The 24,249-nt window shown below is 23.6% G+C and overlaps 2 protein-coding genes across 10 annotated transcripts; both read left to right on the forward strand.

Annotated features, from left to right (window-relative positions):
- Positions 1-69: 69 nt before the first annotated feature.
- LOC112595676 (RISC-loading complex subunit tarbp2-like) lies at positions 70-5,169 on the forward strand. 3 transcript variants are annotated; one of them, XM_025340972.1, is made up of 3 exons: positions 70-944; positions 1,018-1,178; positions 4,048-5,169. In XM_025340972.1, the coding sequence occupies exon 3, from the start codon at positions 4,063-4,065 to the stop codon at positions 5,068-5,070; it is 1,008 nt and encodes a 335-aa protein (XP_025196757.1). In that variant the 5' UTR covers positions 70-944; positions 1,018-1,178; positions 4,048-4,062; the 3' UTR covers positions 5,071-5,169. The 3 variants fall into 3 exon arrangements, with proteins under 3 accessions (XP_025196757.1, XP_025196758.1, XP_025196756.1); XM_025340973.1 differs by having other exon boundaries at positions 70-172; XM_025340971.1 differs by having other exon boundaries at positions 70-1,178.
- On the forward strand, positions 4,637-14,801 carry LOC112595673 (E3 ubiquitin-protein ligase FANCL). Of its 7 annotated transcripts, none has more exons than XM_025340965.1 (12): positions 4,637-4,726; positions 8,335-8,450; positions 8,537-8,662; positions 9,851-9,907; positions 10,458-10,733; positions 11,430-11,577; positions 12,062-12,216; positions 12,707-12,943; positions 13,015-13,083; positions 13,237-13,372; positions 14,443-14,541; positions 14,610-14,801. In XM_025340965.1, exons 2-10 carry the CDS (start codon positions 8,364-8,366, stop codon positions 13,279-13,281), a joined length of 1,200 nt encoding a protein of 399 aa, XP_025196750.1. In that variant the 5' UTR covers positions 4,637-4,726; positions 8,335-8,363; the 3' UTR covers positions 13,282-13,372; positions 14,443-14,541; positions 14,610-14,801. The 7 variants fall into 7 exon arrangements, with proteins under 7 accessions (XP_025196750.1, XP_025196753.1, XP_025196748.1 ...); XM_025340963.1 differs by lacking the exon at positions 4,637-4,726 and adding an exon at positions 7,992-8,203; XM_025340964.1 differs by lacking the exon at positions 4,637-4,726 and adding an exon at positions 7,992-8,180.
- The last annotated feature ends 9,448 nt before the right edge of the window (positions 14,802-24,249 follow it).

Raw genomic sequence — 24,249 nt, forward strand, 5'->3', positions numbered from 1 at the left:
CTCCCAACGGGGCTACATCTTTTTCATCTCACACCCGGTTGTTCTACAATGTGATAAGATTAAATCATGAATTCAGAATTATGATGTACTCGATGAAGGTAAATAGGTGGAGGACGGAGGTTACGCTTGTTGTCTCATTCTCATAATCCACAGACGCCGTGAAGCCGTGAAGGTAGAAGATAAAGGTTTTAAACTATTAATCCATAAGGGTCTACTTTATTGTTTTTTGGATATCATTGTATTCTTCGTTCTATCTGGTCGTCGATCGTTTGATATGACAGCAACAGTATTTAACATAAATTTACGTACTATACTCGTCCAGCGAGAGAACGCGCTGCGTACCGACTAAAATCGATCTAGTTTCGTGCATCTCCGGAGCTACCCTATACTTATTACTTAATGCTCACACCTAGACCGCCCAATGGTGAATGGGCGACAACCACTTCAGCCTCCAATATTCCAATGTTCGACAGCACGCCTAGACGATAACGAGTTGTTTATCATACCAATAACCGAGCGTTGACATTGGATCGATTGACCGCTTATGGTACACCCTGTGAGGGGGAAACGGGATCTCGGTAATCGCTCGGTCGTCACTTGTCACTCTTGTCAGTTGTCAGTCTGCAATTTGCGTACGCGGATTCTGCGGATTCTCTCGTTGGACAGAGCATATTCGTACATATTATCATGTTTATGGACAGCAAACATTCTTAAATCTGTTTATATAGTTTTTATGGAATGAAATGAACAAATCTTAATTTTATCTATGACATATTAATGTTATATTAGTATTTAACCATTAATCATGATCCAGACGACTAGACCAACTCAGGTTAAGTTAGTTAGTCTGCGATCTTATAGTCATAGCATAGAGTAAAACGTTACTGTACTAGTCATAGTGTAATAGTGTATTAGTGACAAGTGTGTCTTAAATCTTAAGTCAAGTATGAAGAACTCGCCACATGATAATTGATTATCATTTGTAAGCAATGGTATTATTTACATTGTCATTTATAGATGCCATTGAACAAAAGTCGATATTCTAAGCCATCGTGAACTGATAATAATCATCTCCTTTTTCCAAATTTGTTTATCTTCTCATAAAGTATTAATTGTATAGACGGCATGTCAACTTACTGAAGACGCGAAATTTACGTCTGTACAAGAGTTTACATCAGGTAAATATTCTAGAGTACCTACTTAATATGTATATTATACACAATAATTTATTTACAGCGTGATATTTGATTTTAAATTATTATTTCATTTAAGATTAAATTTAAGTGGTATTAATATCGATCAATATTTTTGTTTGAATTCTTAAATAAATAAAAGTATAATATCTATAAAAGCTATGTATAACTCGTAAAATTTAGTTAAATTTAGGACATATATAGATAAAATGTAAAAACAAGCAGCATTATACTAAACAAATAAATTAAAATTGTCTAGCTGGTTGGTTTTAATCAGAACTCGTGAGTTCATACATTTTCCTATCAATCTTATTAAATTGTATTTAAGGTTAAATGATATATAAATTCATTTAAAGGTACCATGGTTAAAAATGTGAAGTTTAATTTTGCATATTTAGCATATTTTTAATCAAAATTTAATTAAAAATGCAATAATTTAATACTGTTAATTGTTACAGCTATAAAATTATTAAAAATAAAACACAATAGTCATTATTTCATTTAGTTAATCAGTATGTTACGCCCAAATTAGGCTATTAGTGGAAAAAAATGTTTTATAAAATAGTCATATCTTCTTGATACTTTTACTATGGTTTATTTTCGACTAATTCAGTCTTATTCAATCTATTTATTTTAAGTGCATAGTTTTAGATTTTTAGTTAATATAAATACATATTTATAAATTTTTTAATTCATATTTCTATGCATATTGAGGAATTTCTTAGGACATGACCGTATGAGCCCTGATTATAATTTAAACCTGATATAAACAAGAAAATGTATAATTGATTCAAAATTATTATATCAGTCCTGCATTAAAGCATAAGCAAAATTACCACAAATTTACAGATTTACCTTATCTGAGATGTTTTTTTTCTTATAAATAAATAAATTTTAATAATTTATGTATAACCATATGAAAATAATTCAATGAAACATCAGTATAAGGCCCAGTGGTTTAAGTGGAAAAAATGTTGAGGGGATTAGTCACCAAAAATTGAGGAGTGTCCCCGAGTTCTTCTTCCTAAGTCTAACCAATTTCTTTTAAGAAGCCTACTAGGTATAAACCTAATGTTAATAGTATGTAAAATCAAATTTTCTCCTAAGAAAAATGATTTTAAACATAAAATACCTTGCTAAGTAGAAAATAAATTGCAATTCATTGCCTGAAATTAAAAAAAAATGTATTTACATTTTAGTTTTAAACATTTCAATAAAAAATAATTCATAGTAAATATCACTATTCATATTCTTTTAGTTTAATAATTTATTTAAATTTTAATTATTATATCACATATCATAAATTATATTAATATTAAAAAATCATACAAGAATATATTTATTTAAATTATAAAGGTCCTCAATGACTCAATAAAATATTATAACTTATTGACTTTTAAATACATTTAAATTCAGTGATTAATTAATGTGTTTGTTTGCGTAAGCCATTTAATAAATTATTAAAAATTAACATACAACTTAAATTTACAATAAATTTTTTTTAAGCATTCCACCAAACTTAGGAGACTTAAATTAAAAGAGACGCATAATTTTACCGTAAATAAAAAGGGGTATTCCATCCCCCATCACCCCTCCACTTTAATCACTAAGTATGACAACTACAGTTTTAGGTACAAATATAAACTAATCTATTACTATCTTAAATTCTTGTACTTCACAGTTTTTGTTTTTAATGATTTGCGTGATGTAAAAAAAAAAATAATTTAATAAGAAAAGAAAATATCTTAGACAATGTATATTGTAAATTTTTTGTTCACTTTTTTGTCTACTGTAAATTTGTAGTAAGTCACAGTTCTTTATGCTGTTGGTTACTCTGCTTATAGCTCAATTCAGGACGTGTACTGTTTAATAATTTTCTATCAAATTTATTTTTATTTATATCTAATGTACCTTTATTTTATTACTTATTTATTCAAATATAATAATTTTATAATTATTATATTTTATTGACCTAAAAATATAAAAAAATTGTATAATACATTTAGGTTCAAATAAAAATTTAATATAAAAAAAAAATTATTTACAATGTGCTAAAATAAATTATGGAGACATCAAATTGCTTGTAGTTTATCGATACTTTAAGTTTTTATTCAGGTTTTATGTTTGAATCATTACAAAATGCATAGTAGAAAAATATTTGAGGTCTATTTATCAAAAATGTCTAGTCTACGGTTATTTATTTTAAAATCTTGAGAAAACAATGTTAATTTTGTGGAAAACTGATTTTGCATAATTATTTTTTATATATTTTAATTTTTCACTAAATATCATCTATACACCAAAACATTTATCACTCTGTTCAAAATCTTTAATTACTATATTAATTAATAATTGAAAATATATCCTAAAATTAGATATAAAAATAATTTGTAACATTTAAAATTCAAGCCATAATTAAATGTTATTAATATCTATAAAAATGTAAAATGTACGATATTTGTTCAATTATATACATTAAAAAAAATATATGTTATTAGTTATTTGGTATATGAGTTAAAGCATTGATTATAAATACTTGAGTATTGGTAAAGGTCAAAAATATACTGTTATAATTATGTTGTTTAAATATTATTAATTTCTTTCTATAGCTAAAATAATATATCAATATTTTAAATTTGTATAATTATTTGTATGGTGTATGCCAGAATTGTCAAGAAGTTCTCCAGTAATGATTATGAGAAAAAATATTTAACTTATTTTACCAGCAAAAATATACATACCTACTCTTCTCTTTATATAAAAATATCACAGTGAAAATAATATACATATTTTTAATTTTAAAATGTGATACATTATTATTTATTAGGTAACTAATTAATTAATTATTTTTTAGAAAATAAATAAAGCTATGGAATTAAATGTACAAGACCAGTCAGCTCATATATGTTCAATTTATAAAACTCCAGTTACCACTGTGGAAGAATATGCAGCAAAATATCGCCTTATTCCTCAATATGATCTCATACATAATGGTGTTTTATATAATAAAGCCAACTTTAAGTATAGTTTGACTCTGGGTAAATATGTTAGTGTTGGCTTAGGGCTTTCCAAAAAAGAAGCCAAGCAATCAGCAGCCCTAAATCTTCTCAAACTAATGATTGATGATAACCCCGAGTTAATAAATACAGATTTAATAAAACAATGCAATTTAGATAAGTGCATGGTCTCTCCAATTCATAACAATGTTAAAGTGAATTCAGTTGGAAAATTGGTCGAAATTTGTTCAAAATATAAATTGGAATTACCTGAATTCAATTTAATTAAAGAAGAAGGACCAGACCATGCTAAATTATTTACTTTCAGTTGTCGTGTAGCTAAACTGATTGAAATATCATCACACATAACCAAAAAACAGGCTAAACATTTGGCTGCTGTTCAGATGATGAAAAAATTAATGTCTATTGACAAGTCATTGATTTTGGAAGAGGAACGAAATGAATCAGAATCCATGAAAATCCTGGAACAAGTTGAAATCATCAAACTAGAGCAGACAAAAACATCTGCATTTATGGGTAAAAATTTAACTAATTATCATTTATTTTTCAAAAATTCTGAATTGATAAACTCAGATATATTAAATAAGGTTGTTAGTGAGTATAACAAAAATAATGAATTAGATTTACTTGAACCTTTTAAAATCTTATGCGAAATTGTCACTGAATGTAAAATGCACTTGATTTCAAAAACCATAAGTGTAGAATTACTTGATAAAAGATATAATCATGTACATATTCTTGCTATTGATAATAATGTAGACCCTTCTGTTTACGGTTTGGGTGAGGCTGACAACATTGAAAATGCTCAGCAAATTGCTGCGAAAGAGCTACTCATTGGTATTTGTATATTATTAAAATAAACATATTTAGTTTATTTTTATCCTGTTATTATTAAATAGATTAAGCACAATTAAAGCTCTAATTTTAAACTCTCATGCCCATGCCTAAATTAATTTATTTAAGAGGTAAATATTAAGTATAAATTACAATGTAAGTACATAAGTACATTATACATGATTATTGAAAACTAAAATATAATATTTAATTGACATTATACTGTGGTCAGAGTTGTGCAAAATTTTATTTAGATAATTATTCAAATAAATATGTATTTAAATAAAAAATTATTCAGATAATTTTTAATTATGGTTATTGGAATAAAATATTATTTGACTAAATTTCAAAGATAGTTATTGGAATAATTTAAGGTTTTTATTTATTTATTTACATTTTTATTATTATTATTAAAATATGATTTACAATCGTGTAAATTAAAATACAATGCTAGTTATTGTTTTTAATGTGTTTTTTTTAAATTATCAACCATTTGTATTCAAATAATTTTTTATTTGAATAATTGTAAAAAAAACCATTCAAATATAATGTTATCTATTCAATCATCTAGATAAAATTTCATTCGGATAACGGTCTGCTCTGGCTGTGGCTTATTTTAATTTTTGTGAAAACAAATTAAATACCATTAATTTACTTGTTTCTATATAATTTTATAAAAAACTTTTTAACTCTTTAATTTTTTATAATATGTGATTTAATTTTTTTTATCAAATGTATTTGTTACATGATGTTTTATATTTATAAATGTATGTATATAATTAACTTTTAATTATTTGTTATTATTCTTTTATTCTTCTTTTTTGTGCTTATTAAAAATATAAATTGTCAAGTATTCAACATTTTATTTTATAACAAGTTAAATAGTTTTGTGATAACTTTTAAATTCCATATGAGAAAAATCAAAGTATATTTAAGACTATAGCACAGGAGTCACTAATTAATATTTTTGAAGAGCCACATTATAAATTAGAAAATTTTTTGCGAGCTATCAAAATTTTAAGTACATATTTTTAATATATAATGGGTATTATTTTAAATTTGGATGTAATGAGAACATACGTTATTATTCTTTGTCTACGGGCCGGATAAAATTTGTTCGGGGGCCGCCATTTGGTGACCACTGCTATAGCATATACATATTTTTTTAAATTACATTTAGTGATTAAATTAATGTGGTTACCCATTATGGCTTTGCCCATAACATTTGTATGGGTATATAATATACAATAATCATTATGACAAACAATTGTATTATACAATTTCTTTATAAACTATATTTGATGTATTTTCATTTGGTGTCAAAATTACTTAACTCGTGGGCATACTGATTTTGAAGCATGCCACATAAAATTGTCCATGCGATAAACAGCGTAAATATGAGAGCTAGAGGCTTATGGCTTACAACCAGTGGCGCAACTAGGGGGGTATAAAAGGATCTTTAACATCTCCTAGTTCAAATTTAGTACCCCTTATTTTTTATACCTTGCTTTTATTGTTTTAGTGAAATACTAAAATATTAACAGTTTTAGCATCCCACATTTTAGAGGTCAGTTGCGCCTATGCTTACAAGCGCTTACTCATCGATGTATATAAGTATACAATTTATATGTAAAATTTTATTTTTTGCTGATTTTAACCCCTTAAAAATCATAATTTTGAAAAATCCTCTCTAAGTGCACTGTGAAATTTTAAAATTTTAAATCAATAGCTATAATAGGTTTGCCTCTGCGTTGGTTATGAATCAATCACTCAGGACAATCTCGTTTATACATATGAATATTTATGATATTACTTATAAGGAATTCCTGTACACTATATCCAAAAAATGATTTCAGGAGGGAATATGTGCCTTCTATACCTCTCTCTGACGCTTGAGTTCTATTATTGATTTTAAGTTGATCAAATAAAGTCCTTTATATCCAGGGCCTATATGTGTTAAACTGTCCAACATTATTAATTTCTATATTATAATAGTAGTGCAGTGAGCTGTAATATCTTATATATATATATAATTATAAGTTCATGTATACTTAGTAAGTAATAAGTATATTTTTAAATAATAACATTAAAGGGACCGTAAGTTTGTACAGATATTTTCAACTTAATAGATATGGATAATATAATTATAATATATATATGTTTCACATCATTCCCTATAGATGTAATTTAATGTGAATAGGAATTGTTTTTTCGTCAAAGCATGATTTCAAGTGCGATGATATTCAAAATTACCATAAAGGAATGTCCGAAAAGTTTAAAAGGACTGGTCTCCAAACTAGGGTTACTGGATTATATTTTCCCGAACCTGGGAAATTTTGATTGAAAATATATATAAATGATATTAACTTTTATCATAATGAATTATGTTTGCAAGCAATATCATACAAAATCCTATTTGATATTCTTATTATTTATAATTAATTATGGCTTACAACGTTTACATGCGTTTTCAATCAAATTTTATGGTGATCAGTAAAAAAATCAAACAAATGTAATAATAATTCATTGATCAGTCTTCGGAACTTTCAGAGTCCAAGGTTTCTCCTGTAAATGTTACTAAATATTTGACTGATCCGAGAACTTTTATGTCATTTTTCTCATGACACCATCGCATGAAATAGCACAAAACATAATCTACTAGAACAATTTACCACGAAGTTAGCCCAAAAAGACAGACAACTTTTTTGTTAGTATTGCGGTCGACTTTGTTATTCGATACGAAAATGAAAAATATAGATGTCGAAAAGAGAAAATACAATATGAGAAACCTTTCACGAACCAAGCCGATCGCGGCGCGTACGAAAAAGAAAAAGTGGAAATTATACTCTAATCTCTATATAATGTATTTATACGGTTGAGAGTCGAAACTCTAGAGCGAGCCAGCTGCCAGCCTAATGCCTATGGACCTGTGGGCCAAGGCCCAAGAGTACGCTCGAGTGCCCGGCAAAGTCGCCGTATCGCCCATACTCGTCGCGTGAGTGCGTGACATTTAGTATCGTGATGAGGGAAGTAACGACATCAGTTTACGAGTACAATGAACATTGATAAAAATCATATCTGTTCGTAATAATTGTTAACACAATCACAACAATGATATGAATCGAATGGCAACAGAGTAACGTATTACGCCAATACGCGGTACCGTAGGATAATATGCATCGGATAACTACACCAATATAATTTTACTTACTGCTTTTAACAAATGCGAATTACACAAACTTAATTTAGTAACTCAATTTTATTTATTTATTTTTATTACTGTAATACAGATGTACACCAGTAGTCAGTACAATTCAAAATGATTGATCCAGATATGTTGGAGAATTTTTCGTTATTGATTCCAAGTAAAGATTTTAAATCTTGGAAAGGACATATATTGTTAGATGTAAGTTAATTTATATACATCCTATGATTTTAATTTTCTACAAATGTTGAATATTTTAATTAAAAAACTACAATCATTTATTGCAGATGCATAGTATTTACATAGAGATATATTGCCCTGATATACCATTGCTTGACAATTTAAAAATTCAAATCCCAGAATTGGAAGCTTTCAATTTTTATCAATTTGATTTGAATGAAAAAGTAGAAATAGTGAGTTACAATAATATTGTAGTTTATTTGTAAAATACTTATGACTTACAAAATACAGTAGAAATCACTTTAATGATGAGTGGTTAAAATGAGATTCTGCTTAGAAAAAACTGAACACTAGGTCCTATGCATGATTTCATATGATTACACATTAAAATATGTTTAGTTTAAGTTAAATACTAAGCTACTATCGAGTATTTCTTATTATGAGCAAATTGTTATTTTTTATTGTATTGATGTAGACACAATAACTATTTATATTATATACATATTTATAAACACCTTTCTATGAGTTTTAATGTTTTCAAGTTTATGATTAAAAGTATGATCATTTTAGGTACAATCTTTTAGTACTAACAAAAATCAAATTTGTTTTATTATTTTATCATTTTCTATTTATAACTTGTACTTATTTTGAATATATATAAAAAGTTATTAGTCACAATTTGAAAAATCCATTTGTTTTTAAAACTATTTGAAACCGATTTCTACTGTTTATTATGTTTAGTTCTTAAAATTATATATAATTGTTTACTTATAAGTTACAATTAGGAAATGGATTTTTATGTAATAAAAATACAGAAATATGTACATAAATATGGAGGTATAATTTATAAAATATGTGGGAAAATATTTAAATAAAAAAGTAAATACATTAAATATAATTATTAAATTATCGAATGTTAAATGTTGCCTATTAGGTCTTAAAATACTTTTCAAATGGCTAAATGATTATTCCACATTAACCAATTTAATTGAAGTATATTTGAAGCGCATAATATCTGAAGGCAATAATTCCAAATTTTTAGAAGGGTGTATGCAATTAATTATATTATTGATTGTTTTAAAATCAATAAAGTTTGGAATTTTTTCTGAAATAGCATGCATTTTTTTCAACAATATACTGATAAATAACTGTTTTTATCCAATACAACATGGATTGAAAACGTATGAATGATAAAATATATTATTTAAAAATATTTACAAATTAGTAAAATATTGTAAAAATATATATAATTATACCAAAATATGTGAAAATATATCAAATAAAAGTATCATCATTTTAATTAGAATGATTTAAATTGTAAACATTTCTTATCGAATCTTAAATATCTTATTTTGATAAAAATATGCATTTACATATAAATCCGTTTACTAATTGTATTATAACATGGTTTTTGTTTCTAGATTAAACAGAAAACTCATTCATTGTCTGATTTTTTAAAGGAATTAATTTCAGTTTTGGTAATACAATTTTATTTATTAATTTATTATTTATTATGTTTACTCTATTCACGTAAAGAAGAAAAGTAATAATATTTTGACGGTGGCTCTAGGAAACACGTATTTGTCACCTTTACCCTGTTAACCAATCAACCTACCAAAAAACTACTAATATAAAACTGTACGATTGAGCATTTTTTTTTTTCATAATTCATTCGTTAATTTTATAATTTTTTATTTACAATATATATTTGACATTTTGCCTGGATATTTTTGGTTACCCTATTCTTCAAAATAAATGTTGATCTTTTATTTGCTATACTACTTATATTATTATATTTTAATAATTATTAAATTCTACCTATAAATTATAATCAATTTGAAATATTCAAAGTTTGCCAAAAACTGAACTATAATTTATCTCTTTGCAACCAGTTTTTAAATTTTATAATCCCATAAGCCAGTTAATTATTTAATAAAAATAAATCCTTATAGGCTATATCTTTAAAAAGAATATAGACTTATTGTAAATGACTTAAAAGACTTGATATTTATTATTTTTGTTATTTAGGTAAAAGTTTGGAAAGAAGATACTTCTAAAAACCTGCAGAACTTGAGCTATGTTGATGAAAAATTCTATTCTTTGATTCAAGAAGTTAATTTATATGGTCAATATGTGCATAAAATTGATGAAAATCTAAAACACATTACATTTAACGTATTAGATATGTGTAAGCACAATCATTTTATAAAAATTTTTATACCTGATGAATATCCCATGGTTAAAAAACAACCATTATGTTTTGAAACTATAATTCCATCAGTTAGTTCTAACTTATTTTTAAAGGTAAATATTTAATTTATAATAAATACATCTGTGGAACTTTGGAGATTTATTTTCTGTGATTTTCTAGTCTTAAATAAAACCCCGTCAAATAGTATTTAATTGTTATAATTTACAATACTTACTAATTCATAGTGATGAATCCAAAAATTGTGCACTTAAGATAAAATACAGAACAAATCATATACTTTTACTTGGTTAAACTATACAATTTTCAATACTTTAAGTATATCTAAAACTGCACATTTTATAATAACTTAAAACTGTTTATTATTTTTAATATATCATCTATTATTTACATATTCATTTAAATAAAAAATTATCATATCACAATAATAACATAAGAATAAACTATATTTGAATATGCACCATTATAATAAGAATTTCATCTTCTTTGTAAACAAAAGTCATTTATTTTAAATGGTATGATGAAAGAATATCACAATTTATAACAAAATATAGTGATTCTATAAAACTTTTTGGTTAACTTGGTAATAAATTTTGACATTTATCATATTTATTATTGACCTGTCGATTAAAAATAGTGTGTGACTTTTGTTTATCAACCATTTTGGATTCTAAATTATTAGTGTGTGATTTTTGGATGCAACCATTTTAAATTATCTCCCAATTTCTGTTTGTAAATGATTATTGATTATTCATAATATGTTAAATACAAAAAATTATATATTTTTTTAGATGAACACTATTATAAACTTATTTGAAACATTTAAGAAAGTTGTTTATGAATTAAATAATTTTTGGAATGTTCACAATGAAATTATAACAACCTGTAATACTATAGGATCTTATACTTTTAAAGATGTTAATTATAGAATACCTATTGGTAAGTGAAAATAATAATAATAATTTTTTTTTTTAAGTATTAGGTTATGATATGATTGATTATTATGAAGCAAGATTATAATATTTTACCAAAATGCATATTTTTTGTTAAGTTTAAAATATAACTAAGTAAGGTAAAAATATATTGTTTTTATTTTACATATTTTGGAGATTTTGAAGATCACTGCATATATTAATATTTCAAACTTGTTTAGATTTTAATATTGAGTTTATTTGTAAAATTTTCTAGTCAGTTAATTTATTTTAGGTTATATTTTTTTTTTATCTTTTAATTGTTTGTCAACAAATATATTTGATTTTATTTCATGCATAATTTTAATATTTTTTGCATTATGTCAACAAATTTTTAAGAGCATATTTTTTATATTTTTAAGCATATAAATCATAGACAAAATTAGTCTAATGTCGGTTAAACAGTTATATATTTATGTAATATTATGTCTTTAATCTAAATTTTGTTTTAGATAGTCATGTATGTGTTGAAGTTGAAGTTGACCCATTAAATCCTTTGAACTGTCCTAAATTTAATCTTCATGGTTCTCCAGCTTTTATTGAGAAATTTCAAGAAAGATTAAATGAAATCAATCCAGTTAGTACATTATTTTTTGAAGTTAATCAGGTTATTTATTTAAATCAAATTAATTTGGTTTTAATTGTTATTAACATAGATATGTTTTTGAGAAAAATATCATTTTTTCTGATCTTAATCGATTTTGAATAATGCTAACTATTAAATTCTGTTACTATAGCTGAATATCCACCATTGAAGTGGCGATTTAAGAATTAATTTAAAACCTGAGAAGACATGGTTTATTGCTTAAACACAAAAACATATCTATAATTCCTCAATTTTTCTTACAAAGGAAAAATATCTAGCATGATACTACTACTATTTATTTTTATTTGGTTTTACTTGGTAATAATTCTAATATTATTATTATTATTACTTTAATTAACTTAAATATTATAATGTTTTCTACTTAGTTCATATCTAATAAAATAAGCTAATATAATAATATGAATTTTAATTTATAATTGTCATTTTTATATATACATAACCTTATATCTTTCAATAAATCTAATGAATATACATTTGTTATTAATGCTAGAGTTTAGTTTGGAGTACTGAAAACAGTTTCAAAGAAAATATTCTAAATGTATTTCAAATTGCTTCTCTTCAATTACAATATGAAGAAGATAACTCGGAACATTATAATGTAACTGAAAATGATTTGAATTGTTGTTGTATATGTTATGATCAATTAGATACAACTATAAAAAAACAAACTAAATCATGTAATAATGATAAATGTGACGCATTGTATCATATGTCATGTATTTGTGAGGTATTGTTTAATATTATTTATTTAATTTTATTAAGTAAAAACAATGTGCATAATATTATTATTATTTTTAGTGGTTACTGAATTCTGGTAGTACACCAATGTTTGAACATTTGCAAGGAAAATGTCCTCAGTGTGAAGAAGTAAGTAAAAACAACTTAAAATTGAATTTTTATAACTAATAATTAAATTTGATCATAATTATGCTTATGATTCTTTTCTAATGTAAGAATAATTTGATTAATTTTGTAAATAATAAAAATAAAAGATTGATGTTGTTGAAATTTGTTTTTTAGGATATGCTGGTAGCTCTGGAAAATTTTGATTTAATTAAAACTTGAATATATACTATATTATATTTGGAAATATTTCGGTAAAAATATTAAAAATAGTTTAAACACTTACATCATCAATCAAAAATCATGTCACTCGGTAACAGCAAAAACAAAGTTCATTTATTTAAGAATGTATTAAATGCATGTAATATTCTAATATTAATATATATTTTCTTAATTTTGTTGTGATAATTATATTTATTAGTTAAATATTAGAAAAAAAAAAAATACAAAATTGTTCTTATCTTTTATTATGTTTAAGAATTGTATACTTTTACATTGAGATATAATTGTCAAAGGCGTGTGAATAAAAATTTTATTATTTGATTGTAGATTTTTTAATATTTGAACTTTTGCTTGTAAATTATACATTTCATTAAAACTAATTTAAAAAAATGTTCATACGTCATAGATATTTAAGAAATTTTAATAAATATAATGCAGAATTGAATAAAAATAAATATGTATTGTTTGTTATATGCTCTACAGTCAAAACAATCGTAAATAATAGTTTTTATTCAACAATTAATTATATTTTAGGCTTTACAAATTAACTATTCTTTTAACTTATTAAATTCAATTAATATAGTTAGTTTAAAGTTTATTTAAAGTAAAATGTTTTTAATTTTTAATTTATTGAAGTTCAAATTAAATATAATAAAAAAGTAATCTTGCTTATTTAAAGTTGGTTGTATTTTTTTTTTTTTTTTATCAATTATTTACATTCCATACTAATTCCTAAATAGTATTTGTCAATAAAAAATATTGTATAAATGTGTATCTTAGTTGATATGTATTTTTACAATTTAAAAATAGTACTTTTTGCAATTTAAAATAATTTTTATTTGTATCCATTTACTACATTTACATTTTGCTTTGATACTCTATTTTATTAAACTTATATTTTATGTTAGTTTAATTAGTTTTATTATTATTATTATGTTAGATTTAAAGTATGGATTTTGTATATTTTTTTTTTGATCTCATTATTTTATAGACACATTTATAATGAAAACTGAGGTATAAAAATATTGTAGCCATTGAAAGAAAAGTAGAAAACAAATTATGAAATTTAAAAAATTATAATAATATTATTTTTCTTTTATATTATTAAAATATAAATTAGAGCTATGTATAATCATTTTTATAAATTTAATGTAATTTCAGATTATGCTAAGGAGTTTTTAAGGATATGTACAAATTTCAATTGTGATATGGTGTTATAAGTCTTTAAGATAGTCTAGTCAAGATATTTTGAAAATTATGGTAAATAAAAAGTTTTATCTATCTAAGTTTAGTGTGATATAATTTATTTTATTTAATGTATATTTTAGTAACAGTTGGAAAAGTTCAATTATTCTAAAATGGCTTTGACTGAGAAATTGAAAAACTTTTGAAATCATTAAGTATGGCACAAATATCAGCAAAATTAAAAAAAAAAAATAGTTCTACCTTCCCAGATACTGTATAGAAAATGCATTTTTGTTTAATTTTAATTTAATTTGTAAACACTGATTGATATTAAAACAACAACAATAATAATAATACTTTTTTTATTTTTTATTTTTTATTGTTTATTTTTAGATCTATTATTTAAGTTCAATTAAAAATTATTCAAGTTAAAATAAATTTCATTAAGTAAAACAAAACAAGTATAATATTATATTGTATTATAGCAAACATTTTTAATGTATAAAATAATTACATTTTATCTGTATATTATTTACAAAATTTTCATTAAACGCTTACTTCATATAATTTTAATTAAAAATTCTTCAATCTGTTAACTTTATTATCTGTAATATTATATTATATTCAAAAAAAAACCATAATTTAATTTTATACTAAATTATTCTATTAATATATTGTTTTATTAAATATATATATATATATAAGATATAATTATTATTAATTTTATACTAATTAATTCTATTAAATATGTTGTTTAAAAGGCTTTTATAATATATAACTCCAATACTTGAAAGATATGTTAAATTGATTGTTTAAAGAATATTTAGTACAATAATTTAAAAAAAATGAACTCATAAGTTTTGAAAACAAATATTTTGTTATATTATATATTTTAAAGTTTTCTTAATAATATTAAATTTGTGAGTGGGAAAGCATAGAAATCAAATTCAATGAATATATATATATATATATTTATATTACAGTTAAATTAGTTTATTTAACACCTAAATAAGATGTGTAGCTAATGTAAACAATTTATACTTTATACATTCCCATTAATTATATCATAAATATGTTAAATTATACAATTTATTTTTATTTTACTGTCTAACATAATAATAAACTAGATAGGACTGATGTATTTTTTGTAAGTGACAGAAATGTTTATGTACATTTATCATATTATAAGATTATCAATAGTGTAGGTACACATATATGTTTATCGTCTTATTATTAAGATTGTCAATAAAGTAATTAAGGTTTTATGATGATTTATAGTTCCATATTCATGTATGTTAACTATTTGTTCATCTATCTCCATTCTATTATTATAATTACAGTGATTTTAAAATGACTATGCTTTTGATCTCAGTAATATATGTCCAGAAAATTTGTTAGCAGTAGGAAGTGTTCTAAATGAAAGTATTACATTAAGATTTGTAGCTATTTCTCGATCATTGGGGGATTGGTCAGAGTTTTTAAGTGTAATTATACCAAAAAATGTAGTACAAAGAAGTGTGTTTGCAGAAAAAATTAAGTATTATATAACTCTAAATGCCTTGCAAACACAAATAAATAATTTAAATTAATTCAATTTAAAATAAATTAAACATTATAATGCATTTTAAATTTAAATATATACTATACTTGAACAGAAATCAAATTAATATGCTGTAGAAAACTACATAGTTTTATCAAATAACTAGTTAAAGATTAATAAATTGTTTTTTTTTATACAATATTTAATACTTTAAATGACTTGTAGGTAATTTATTAATTAAGTACTTAAATATTTTATTAAATAACAGAATTTAACACCTTAACTGTAACATATAAATAAATACTTAATAAAAATAATACATAGGTGCAAAAAAAAAATTGACAAAGATGAGAAAGTAATTCAATTACATTATGTTCCATTATATATTCTACTAACTTAAGTTATAAGTTGCTATTATGTTAATTTTTAATAAATTACAGAACTAATGTATTTTTAAATTTCAAATTGGATCATCAAGTATTTGAGTTTATAATATTTTTAAACCTGGATACTTAAGAATTATTATAATTTTTAAATTTCAACCAGTTACTTGTTTACAGAAAAAATAAAATAAAATTTGATACTTATAATATTATTACCACAAGCAACTAATCTCATTAAAAACTTGATTAAGTATTATATTAATTTTTGCAAAATTTCAATGATTCAAAACAGCTATACTTATTTTTGATTCTAATAATTTTTATGCATAATATTATACATTTGGCCTATGAATAAAAGAGTGCTTAAACACATTAATTAATAAAAACATTAGGTAGGTATTTAGCTATAATTAATTTTCAAATAATTTATTATATATAACACTGTAGTAGGTATAGTACATAGTACCTACATTGATATGATATGTCATGGTAAACCTACATAATATAATTCTAATTGTTTTTTTTATTTGGTGTTTTATGATAATGATGGTGGTATGGAGGGATTGCATTTTTTTTAAAACTACATACAGGGATATATAATTTTTTAATTATAAAACTTAATATGTTAATAATTATTAATTACATTTATAAATCATAAGAATAGTAAGAATACCTACTATGATATTTAAATAACAAAAAATGATACTTATACTTTAGAAAATAATATATAAAAAAATTATTATAAAATTATTATAAAAAAATAAAAAAATTGTGATTAATAAATTACTTAGTATGGTTCATCAATATTCATAATAAATATCAATATCAGGTGCCAAATACTTATGTATCAATTATTCGGTAAATACTCCTTAGCAATTCATACACGCATGTACCTAAGACATACTTATAAATTGTAAAGAAAAGAAAATTTCTTGATATAATTTTTTTTAAATTTATTTGTATATTTTTATTATGTAGGTATCTATGATTTGTTAGGTATTTAGAAAAAAAAGTAATAATATAAATATAGGAGTAGGTACTTACAATTCAATAATTTTTTCTGTTTATAGTCTAAATTCAAACTTCTTTTTCTTTTTTATTAATCAATATAATTTAAATTACAATAATATGATTATCTATCTTTTTTAAACTGAGCTTGCGTTAGAGATTAAGAGTGTAATAATATAGGATACTAAAAAATCTAAAAATAATAAAAATTTACATTTCTATGAATAATGTACAGTATTATTAGTTATTTAAAGAATAAAAGAATATAAATAGTTAATAGAGAAATTAAAATTAAAAAAGAAAATAATAGATTGAATTTTTTGCACAACACCGATTAAACATTCCGTTAACGTTATTTACTAAAACATGTTTGTGCGCATACGCTCCGAATATCGGTTCGGTTATTTTTAATCATTAAACGGGTACGGTAAATTAATTTGTCGTATCAAGTGATCGATCAAATAAATATGGATTATTGAAAGCTTATAAGTTATAAATATTCTTATAATATCTTTGATAAAATAATGACCACATCTTATTAAATTTAATTGATAACACTTAAAGAAAGGAAATTGTGTTTTTTCGTTTGAATATAAAAAATAATGTACTACCTATAATATTTTATTTTATTAAATTCATAAATTAAAATAAAATATTATGTATGAACTCATTAAATAAAAAAAGAACGTCTAAGAACTCTAAGATTTAATACTGAGCCTTTTACGAGAAGTCTTATGTCATAATTCGTATAATAATTCTGGACAATGGTCCATCGTTCAAAAAAATATTTTTCAGGGGTCAAATAAACAATTTACTCTTTAAGTAATAAAAGAACACGTTGAATATTTTTGATAATTTGAGCAAAAGAAGACCGTGCTAATTTGAAAAATGTAATTCATAATCATATTCATAAGCGCAGACACGTAGTTAGGGGGGGGGGGATTAAGCGATATTTTTTATTAAGTTAAATAGATTTTACTTGAAGCTTATTAAAATTATTGAGACCGTTTATTCATAACTAGTTTTTCACTACTATTTTATCTGATGTACCTAAACTCAACCTTAGTCGTTCAACGTCTTTTTTTTCAAACCTAAAAAGTTGTTTGCATTCTTCAGAATTTAATTTTTTAAAGTCAAAGTTACCAAACAATGTTGATTGAACACGAAAATTGTTTTTAAATGATAGTAAATTATTAATCAAAATGTATTTAACATCTTCGGTGGTAATCTCTTCCAGATAAACCAATTCTAACAACTCATTCATATTGAATAAAAATATAAATGTACAAACAAAAACAATAAATAAAAATGTGAACAACACGTAATAAAACAATTGCAATATTGATATGATAAGTATTTCTTTAAATATCATATCGGCTATCGACATACTGTGTAGGTACGAAACTTAAGATAATGCAAAAACTAAAGTTTTAATTACTACACTATTTCTCATTTAACGAAACGTTATTTTTACCGTAAAGTTTAGCGTGTGTTTGCAAAAAATAAAATATTCTCACATTATATTCATCATCTTTGATTCAACATATTACTTACGTGCTGTTATATATTTGTATCATGCTATTGCTATACTTCTGTGCTTAAAAGTAATTTAAGTTTAAAAATATTTATAATAATTTAATTATTAAAACAATAAAGGTACTTTTTTTTAAATGATATATATAATAAATTGTAATATTATAAAAATCAAGAGAATATTTTAAAAGATCAATGAATAAAAGACGAGTAGACGACTCTATAATAGACGACAATCATATTAAAGAACCTTTTTTTTATTTTAATTATTCGATTATTTTATCGATGTTGATATTTTTTGCCGTGGTATATCTCAATATATGAAAGCATCAGCCATTAAATTGCCTAGACGTTCATTTGCCGTAGTGATACAAAGCTTGTACAAAACATGTATATATATATGGGCCTATAGTACCTGCATTATAATTAATTGAGAGTATTGACTATTGAGACCATTTAAGTTGAGCAAAAACGATAAAAAAATATAAATAACACTATAATATTATTCATGCATTTTAAGTTATATTACATTTTCTAAAAATTAATACAATATGTTCGGAATTTTAGATTCTTTTGCTAATAATTTCAGCTAATCATAATATTTATTTTGGACATTTTTACTTATTTTCAAACATATTTTTTTGTATAATATATTAATATGCAATATTATTATGTACTATTATTTATTATTACATATATTTTACATTATTATATTCATTTAATTCATTACTTGTACTGTGGCGCGATTCGTCTGGGCCAAGACCTAGTTGGTCTAGGCCGTAGTTCCGCCTATGTTTGTATGTATGTGAGTAAATACTGATTTTTCATGAAGTATAACAAAGAAATTAATACATTTACTAACTAAAAATTATTAAGTTGGCAGAATGTTCTAAAAACCTATAATGTTATTACTGGTATTATTTCTTATATTTAATCTATGTTTATGGTAACTGGTAATAAAGTTCGAGGAAAAAAAGTCAGATTTTAAAGAATTATTCAATTTACAAATTAAAATTTATACTTAGTTTTTTTTTACAATATTATATATTACATAGATTATTGATTAGGTATTATTTTATGTACACTAAAATGTACACATATAATAAATTGATTTGTGTAATATTGAAAAAAAATTGAAAGTGAAATGTAAAAAGTCAAAATACGAAGTTTGAAAATAAAAATATTATGGAAATTCACAAGGTAAGGTTACTAAAACTATTATTTATTAATCACAAAAATAAGTTTTTAATTTTTTGAATAATTTGTGTTTTGGAACTTTTTGTATGACTTGAAAATGTCTCGGACTTTTTATGGTGACATTAAAAAGTGAATATAGACTGGTATTATACCAGAATTGAGATTTTATGGCTCAGTAATAACTTATTTTAAAATTAGTTTTTTAATTTACGAGTACCTATTTATTTATTAAGTAGGTACTAAGGTACCTATACCTATTTTGTATTTAAATTATATGTATGACAAAATGGTAATTTAGTAATTACCTGCTATTAATGATAATTTACAATTTTTGAAACTATTTTAACAATATTTTAAAATTCTATCTAAAATAACTATAGGCAAGGCCTATTGTTTCGCCCAAAAATAACCGTACCCGTTTCGCCTAGATGCCCGTTTCTCCCAAATTTTGTAATTGTAGGATTCCTGTTTCACCCAGATTAGTTTATATCAGTTTAAAATTAAGATAGCAATGGTTCAGTCAAGTATTGTTGTACATTATATTTAAGTATCATTTAGCGTTACCCAGAGAACACCTCGAAGAGACTCACACAGTCATACGTATTCGTCGTAAGCAGTATACTCGCTGTATTATATGCCCATAGACTAGGAGTAAATGTACTATCCTTAGAAATATAATTGTTTATTAAATAATTACAGTATTTAATAACTTTATCGTCAGTTGAGCATTCTGACATCAAATCTCGTTTACTTTTTAAAAAAACGGCCATATTGTTTATACAATTTGTGTGTTTAAATTTATATGTGAAATTTATAGTGTGTAAATTAAATAAATTTGTGACAAAATTAAAATCTTTGATTGCATGTAAATTTTTTTTAAAATGATTTATTTAATGTACTTGTTAATACTAAAAATTTTTTTATTGTGAAATGAATTTAAAGTTTAAAAAAAAATTTTGGAAAGTCGTATCGCCTCCTCGTGGTGTTTTCTGGGTAACGCTAAATGATACTCAAGTATAATGTGCAACAATACTTGACTGAACCATGGCTAACTTAATTTTAAATTGGTATAAACTATATCACGTGTCTGTAAGAGAAATCTTAAACTACATTTTAAGTATAGTCTGGGCGAAACGGGTCACGCTAATAGGCAATTGTTAAATACACGGTAATTGGTAGATTTATACGTTAATAATAGGGAACAAATCTAGTTTAGCGCCTAGATACGTGAATTTTTTAATTTTTTTTTCTGAAAACTATGAATTTTAACGAGTATAGAACGACGGTGTAAATATAAATTGGTGCAAATCATTAGTTTTTAAGTTAAAGTCTTGTGAGAATCACGAATTTTGCTGTTTTGCGGATGCGCAGCACAACATTCTATTTTACCGTGCTTATAACTTAGAATCAGTGTCAGACCTAGGTTATTTGATGCCCGGAGGTCAGGGCTAATAAAAATTCAGCGCTCTAGCCCCTTACTTATATGGAGCTATGCGAATGTCAATGTTTTTTTTTTTTTTTTTTATTCTATAATCAATGGTTTTACCAATGCAATGTTTAAATAAAAAACAAATAGTATATTTTTATTTAAACCATTGTCGTGAACGTTAATTAACAAAATCCCGTAATGTTTAAATAAAATCGACTTCTTGATAAGAACAAATGAACGATACAAAACATATTATCGTATATTCGTACATCGGACTTATTTAACATTAAAATAATACACATTGGATTGGATTTTATCGGAAAACAAATAAACTGATAAGACTGACTTAACAGCACTATACCTAAAAGATGTTAACACCGGACAAAAATAGTTTTAAGATAAACATTATAATATCATGTTATACCAAATTATAGTAGTAATATTATTTTTTTTTCTTAAGGAAGTTTTAAAATATGTTTTATGCTCATGTTTTTTTAATTTTTCATAAGCTTTAAAGTGCCTTTTTACCAATAACCCCTCCTAGAACTAGGATATCCAATTACTCCCCACTCTTTGATCTGACATTACATAGAATACGTAATTTATTTCCTGACTTATCAATATTGGAAATCCCTGCAAATGTGATATATTCTTTACGCTAAAAATAACTTTATACTTAATTTATCGAACAGCCTACGTAGGTAACATTAATGTACTTATTGTAAATACATAATAAATTTTAGATTGTTGAATCGTTCATTGCACTATTTTTGTATTTCAATAAATAACTTATAAACTTTTATAAAATTTAAAAAAATATAACAGATTTATCTAACTTATATATAAAAAAAGTTGAAAAGAATTTAACTTTAAATTTCATTTATATTTTTCTAGATTAACTTAAATTAATGAATAAAAAAAAATTATTTACTTACTCAGACTTTTATTCAGATATTAGAATAAATATTGTATAAGCTACAGTAAATTTAATTAAATACATTGGTACTTCTATAAGGGTTTAGAATTCTCGGATTTTATGTAGTGTAATGATTACAAATCGACTTGATATTTATTTTATCTGAGAGAAGGAATGAGATGATGTATGTGAGAAAGAATGAGTGAAAATTGGAATGTTCGATTCGACACTCGCTATGGTGAGTGCCGAATGGTGACTTGTTTTTTAATGAAATTTTTAGAATGTGTCATTCATTAATAATATTTTTATATAGGTAATCTATATAAAAAATATCTATCTATCTGTTAATTTTTGAATATGTTGTTCAGTGTGATAGAATCCCAATAATTTTGCAATATCCTCTTAAATTTTTGGTATAGAATGAAATAATTAGTTAATATTTTAGTACTTTTTAAATTATTGGAAGAGGAAATAAGGGATTGTTTACGTAACTGCGTACTAATTTTGTTCCAAAGATAACTACGATAAAAAGTCTAATTTTAATTTTGGCACAGGATTTTGAACCTATGTTGCTTATATCTAAGTTGTAGTTTAGATTTTTTACGTTATGTATACAAAGATTATAAAGATAAGTACATATTATTTTAGTTGCAGTATGACTAATACTTACCATTTTAAAATGTGTCTATCATATCAATATTATATTATTACCAGTTAAAATAGCATAGAAATTATCTAAGTACATAAAAATATCAAAATTTTTTAATAGCCAAAAGAAGGAAATTCTCCAGTTTATCAAAAATAATAATATAATAATTGTATAAAAAAATGCTGTGTGTACAATTTTCACAATTTCATGTCATTATTTTGTACTATTGAGCTCGAATTGCATAACAACAATGGTTGAGCCACTATTGATCCGTATTTATTTATAGTTTAAGTCGTATATAATCAAAGTGGTTCTTGACATTTCCATGTCATTATACCTTAAAAAAATTGTGCATATTTTATTGCATAATACTTTAAAATGTTGTAATTACTATAGAATTTTATGTCTTTCAAAGTCAAATAACAACAATTTTAATTTAAATATACATATACATATATTTTTAAATACTTATTATTAATTGTATAAGTATATTATATTAAATTTTGATTGGAGTGATAATTATAATAATTTATTTTACAATGATAAGTGTATTTTTAGTGTTTTAAATCATTTTCGGGGTAATAAGAATGCTTCAATTTCAACTTTATAATAATTTCTATGATATTTTATTTTTAATTGTCAATAATTGTATGTTATTAATAGAAATATAAAAATAACTTAAGCATTAATTCACAAAAAAATATTATAAGCATTAGAAATTAGAATTTCATTAAAATCGTGAAAATTAGCAAATTATTTTGTAGTATATACTTAAAATTAATGAATTACAGATTATAATCATGAAAATAAAGATTTCATGTAAATTATAAAAAAATAAATACCTTTTCAGAAAATGCTTATTATTTACAACTATTTTACGTTTTTACATAATATTATTTAAATTAGGTAAAGGTACATTGAGTTATAAAATATTTAGTCTCATCAGGAAAGAAAATTAATAGAAGTGTTTGTATGGTTATTTTTTTTCTATCCATTTTTTGAACTTTTAATATGGTCAAGCAACGATTAACTGCAAAGGTAATCTAAAATGCTATTTTTATAAATTAAGCACTATTATGTGTAGCCGTGTAGGTATTATAACTTGAAATTTACCAACATAGTATCGTT

This window comes from Melanaphis sacchari, unplaced genomic scaffold (assembly GCF_002803265.2).
Source record: "Melanaphis sacchari strain LSU unplaced genomic scaffold, SCAv2.0 Contig28_pilon_pilon, whole genome shotgun sequence".
Lineage (NCBI taxonomy): Eukaryota > Metazoa > Arthropoda > Insecta > Hemiptera > Aphididae > Melanaphis > Melanaphis sacchari.

Coding starts and splice junctions, on each gene's coding strand:
- LOC112595676 (XM_025340971.1), top strand. CDS start 4,063: ATGGAATTAAATGTACAAGACCAGTCAGCTCATATATGTTCAATTTAT.
- LOC112595673 (XM_025340965.1), top strand. CDS start 8,364: ATGATTGATCCAGATATGTTGGAGAATTTTTCGTTATTGATTCCAAGT. Junction 12,217..12,706: donor TATTTTTTGAAGTTAATCAG/GTTATTTATTTA, acceptor TATTAATGCTAG/AGTTTAGTTTGGAGTACTGA. Junction 12,944..13,014: donor ATATGTCATGTATTTGTGAG/GTATTGTTTAAT, acceptor TATTATTTTTAG/TGGTTACTGAATTCTGGTAG.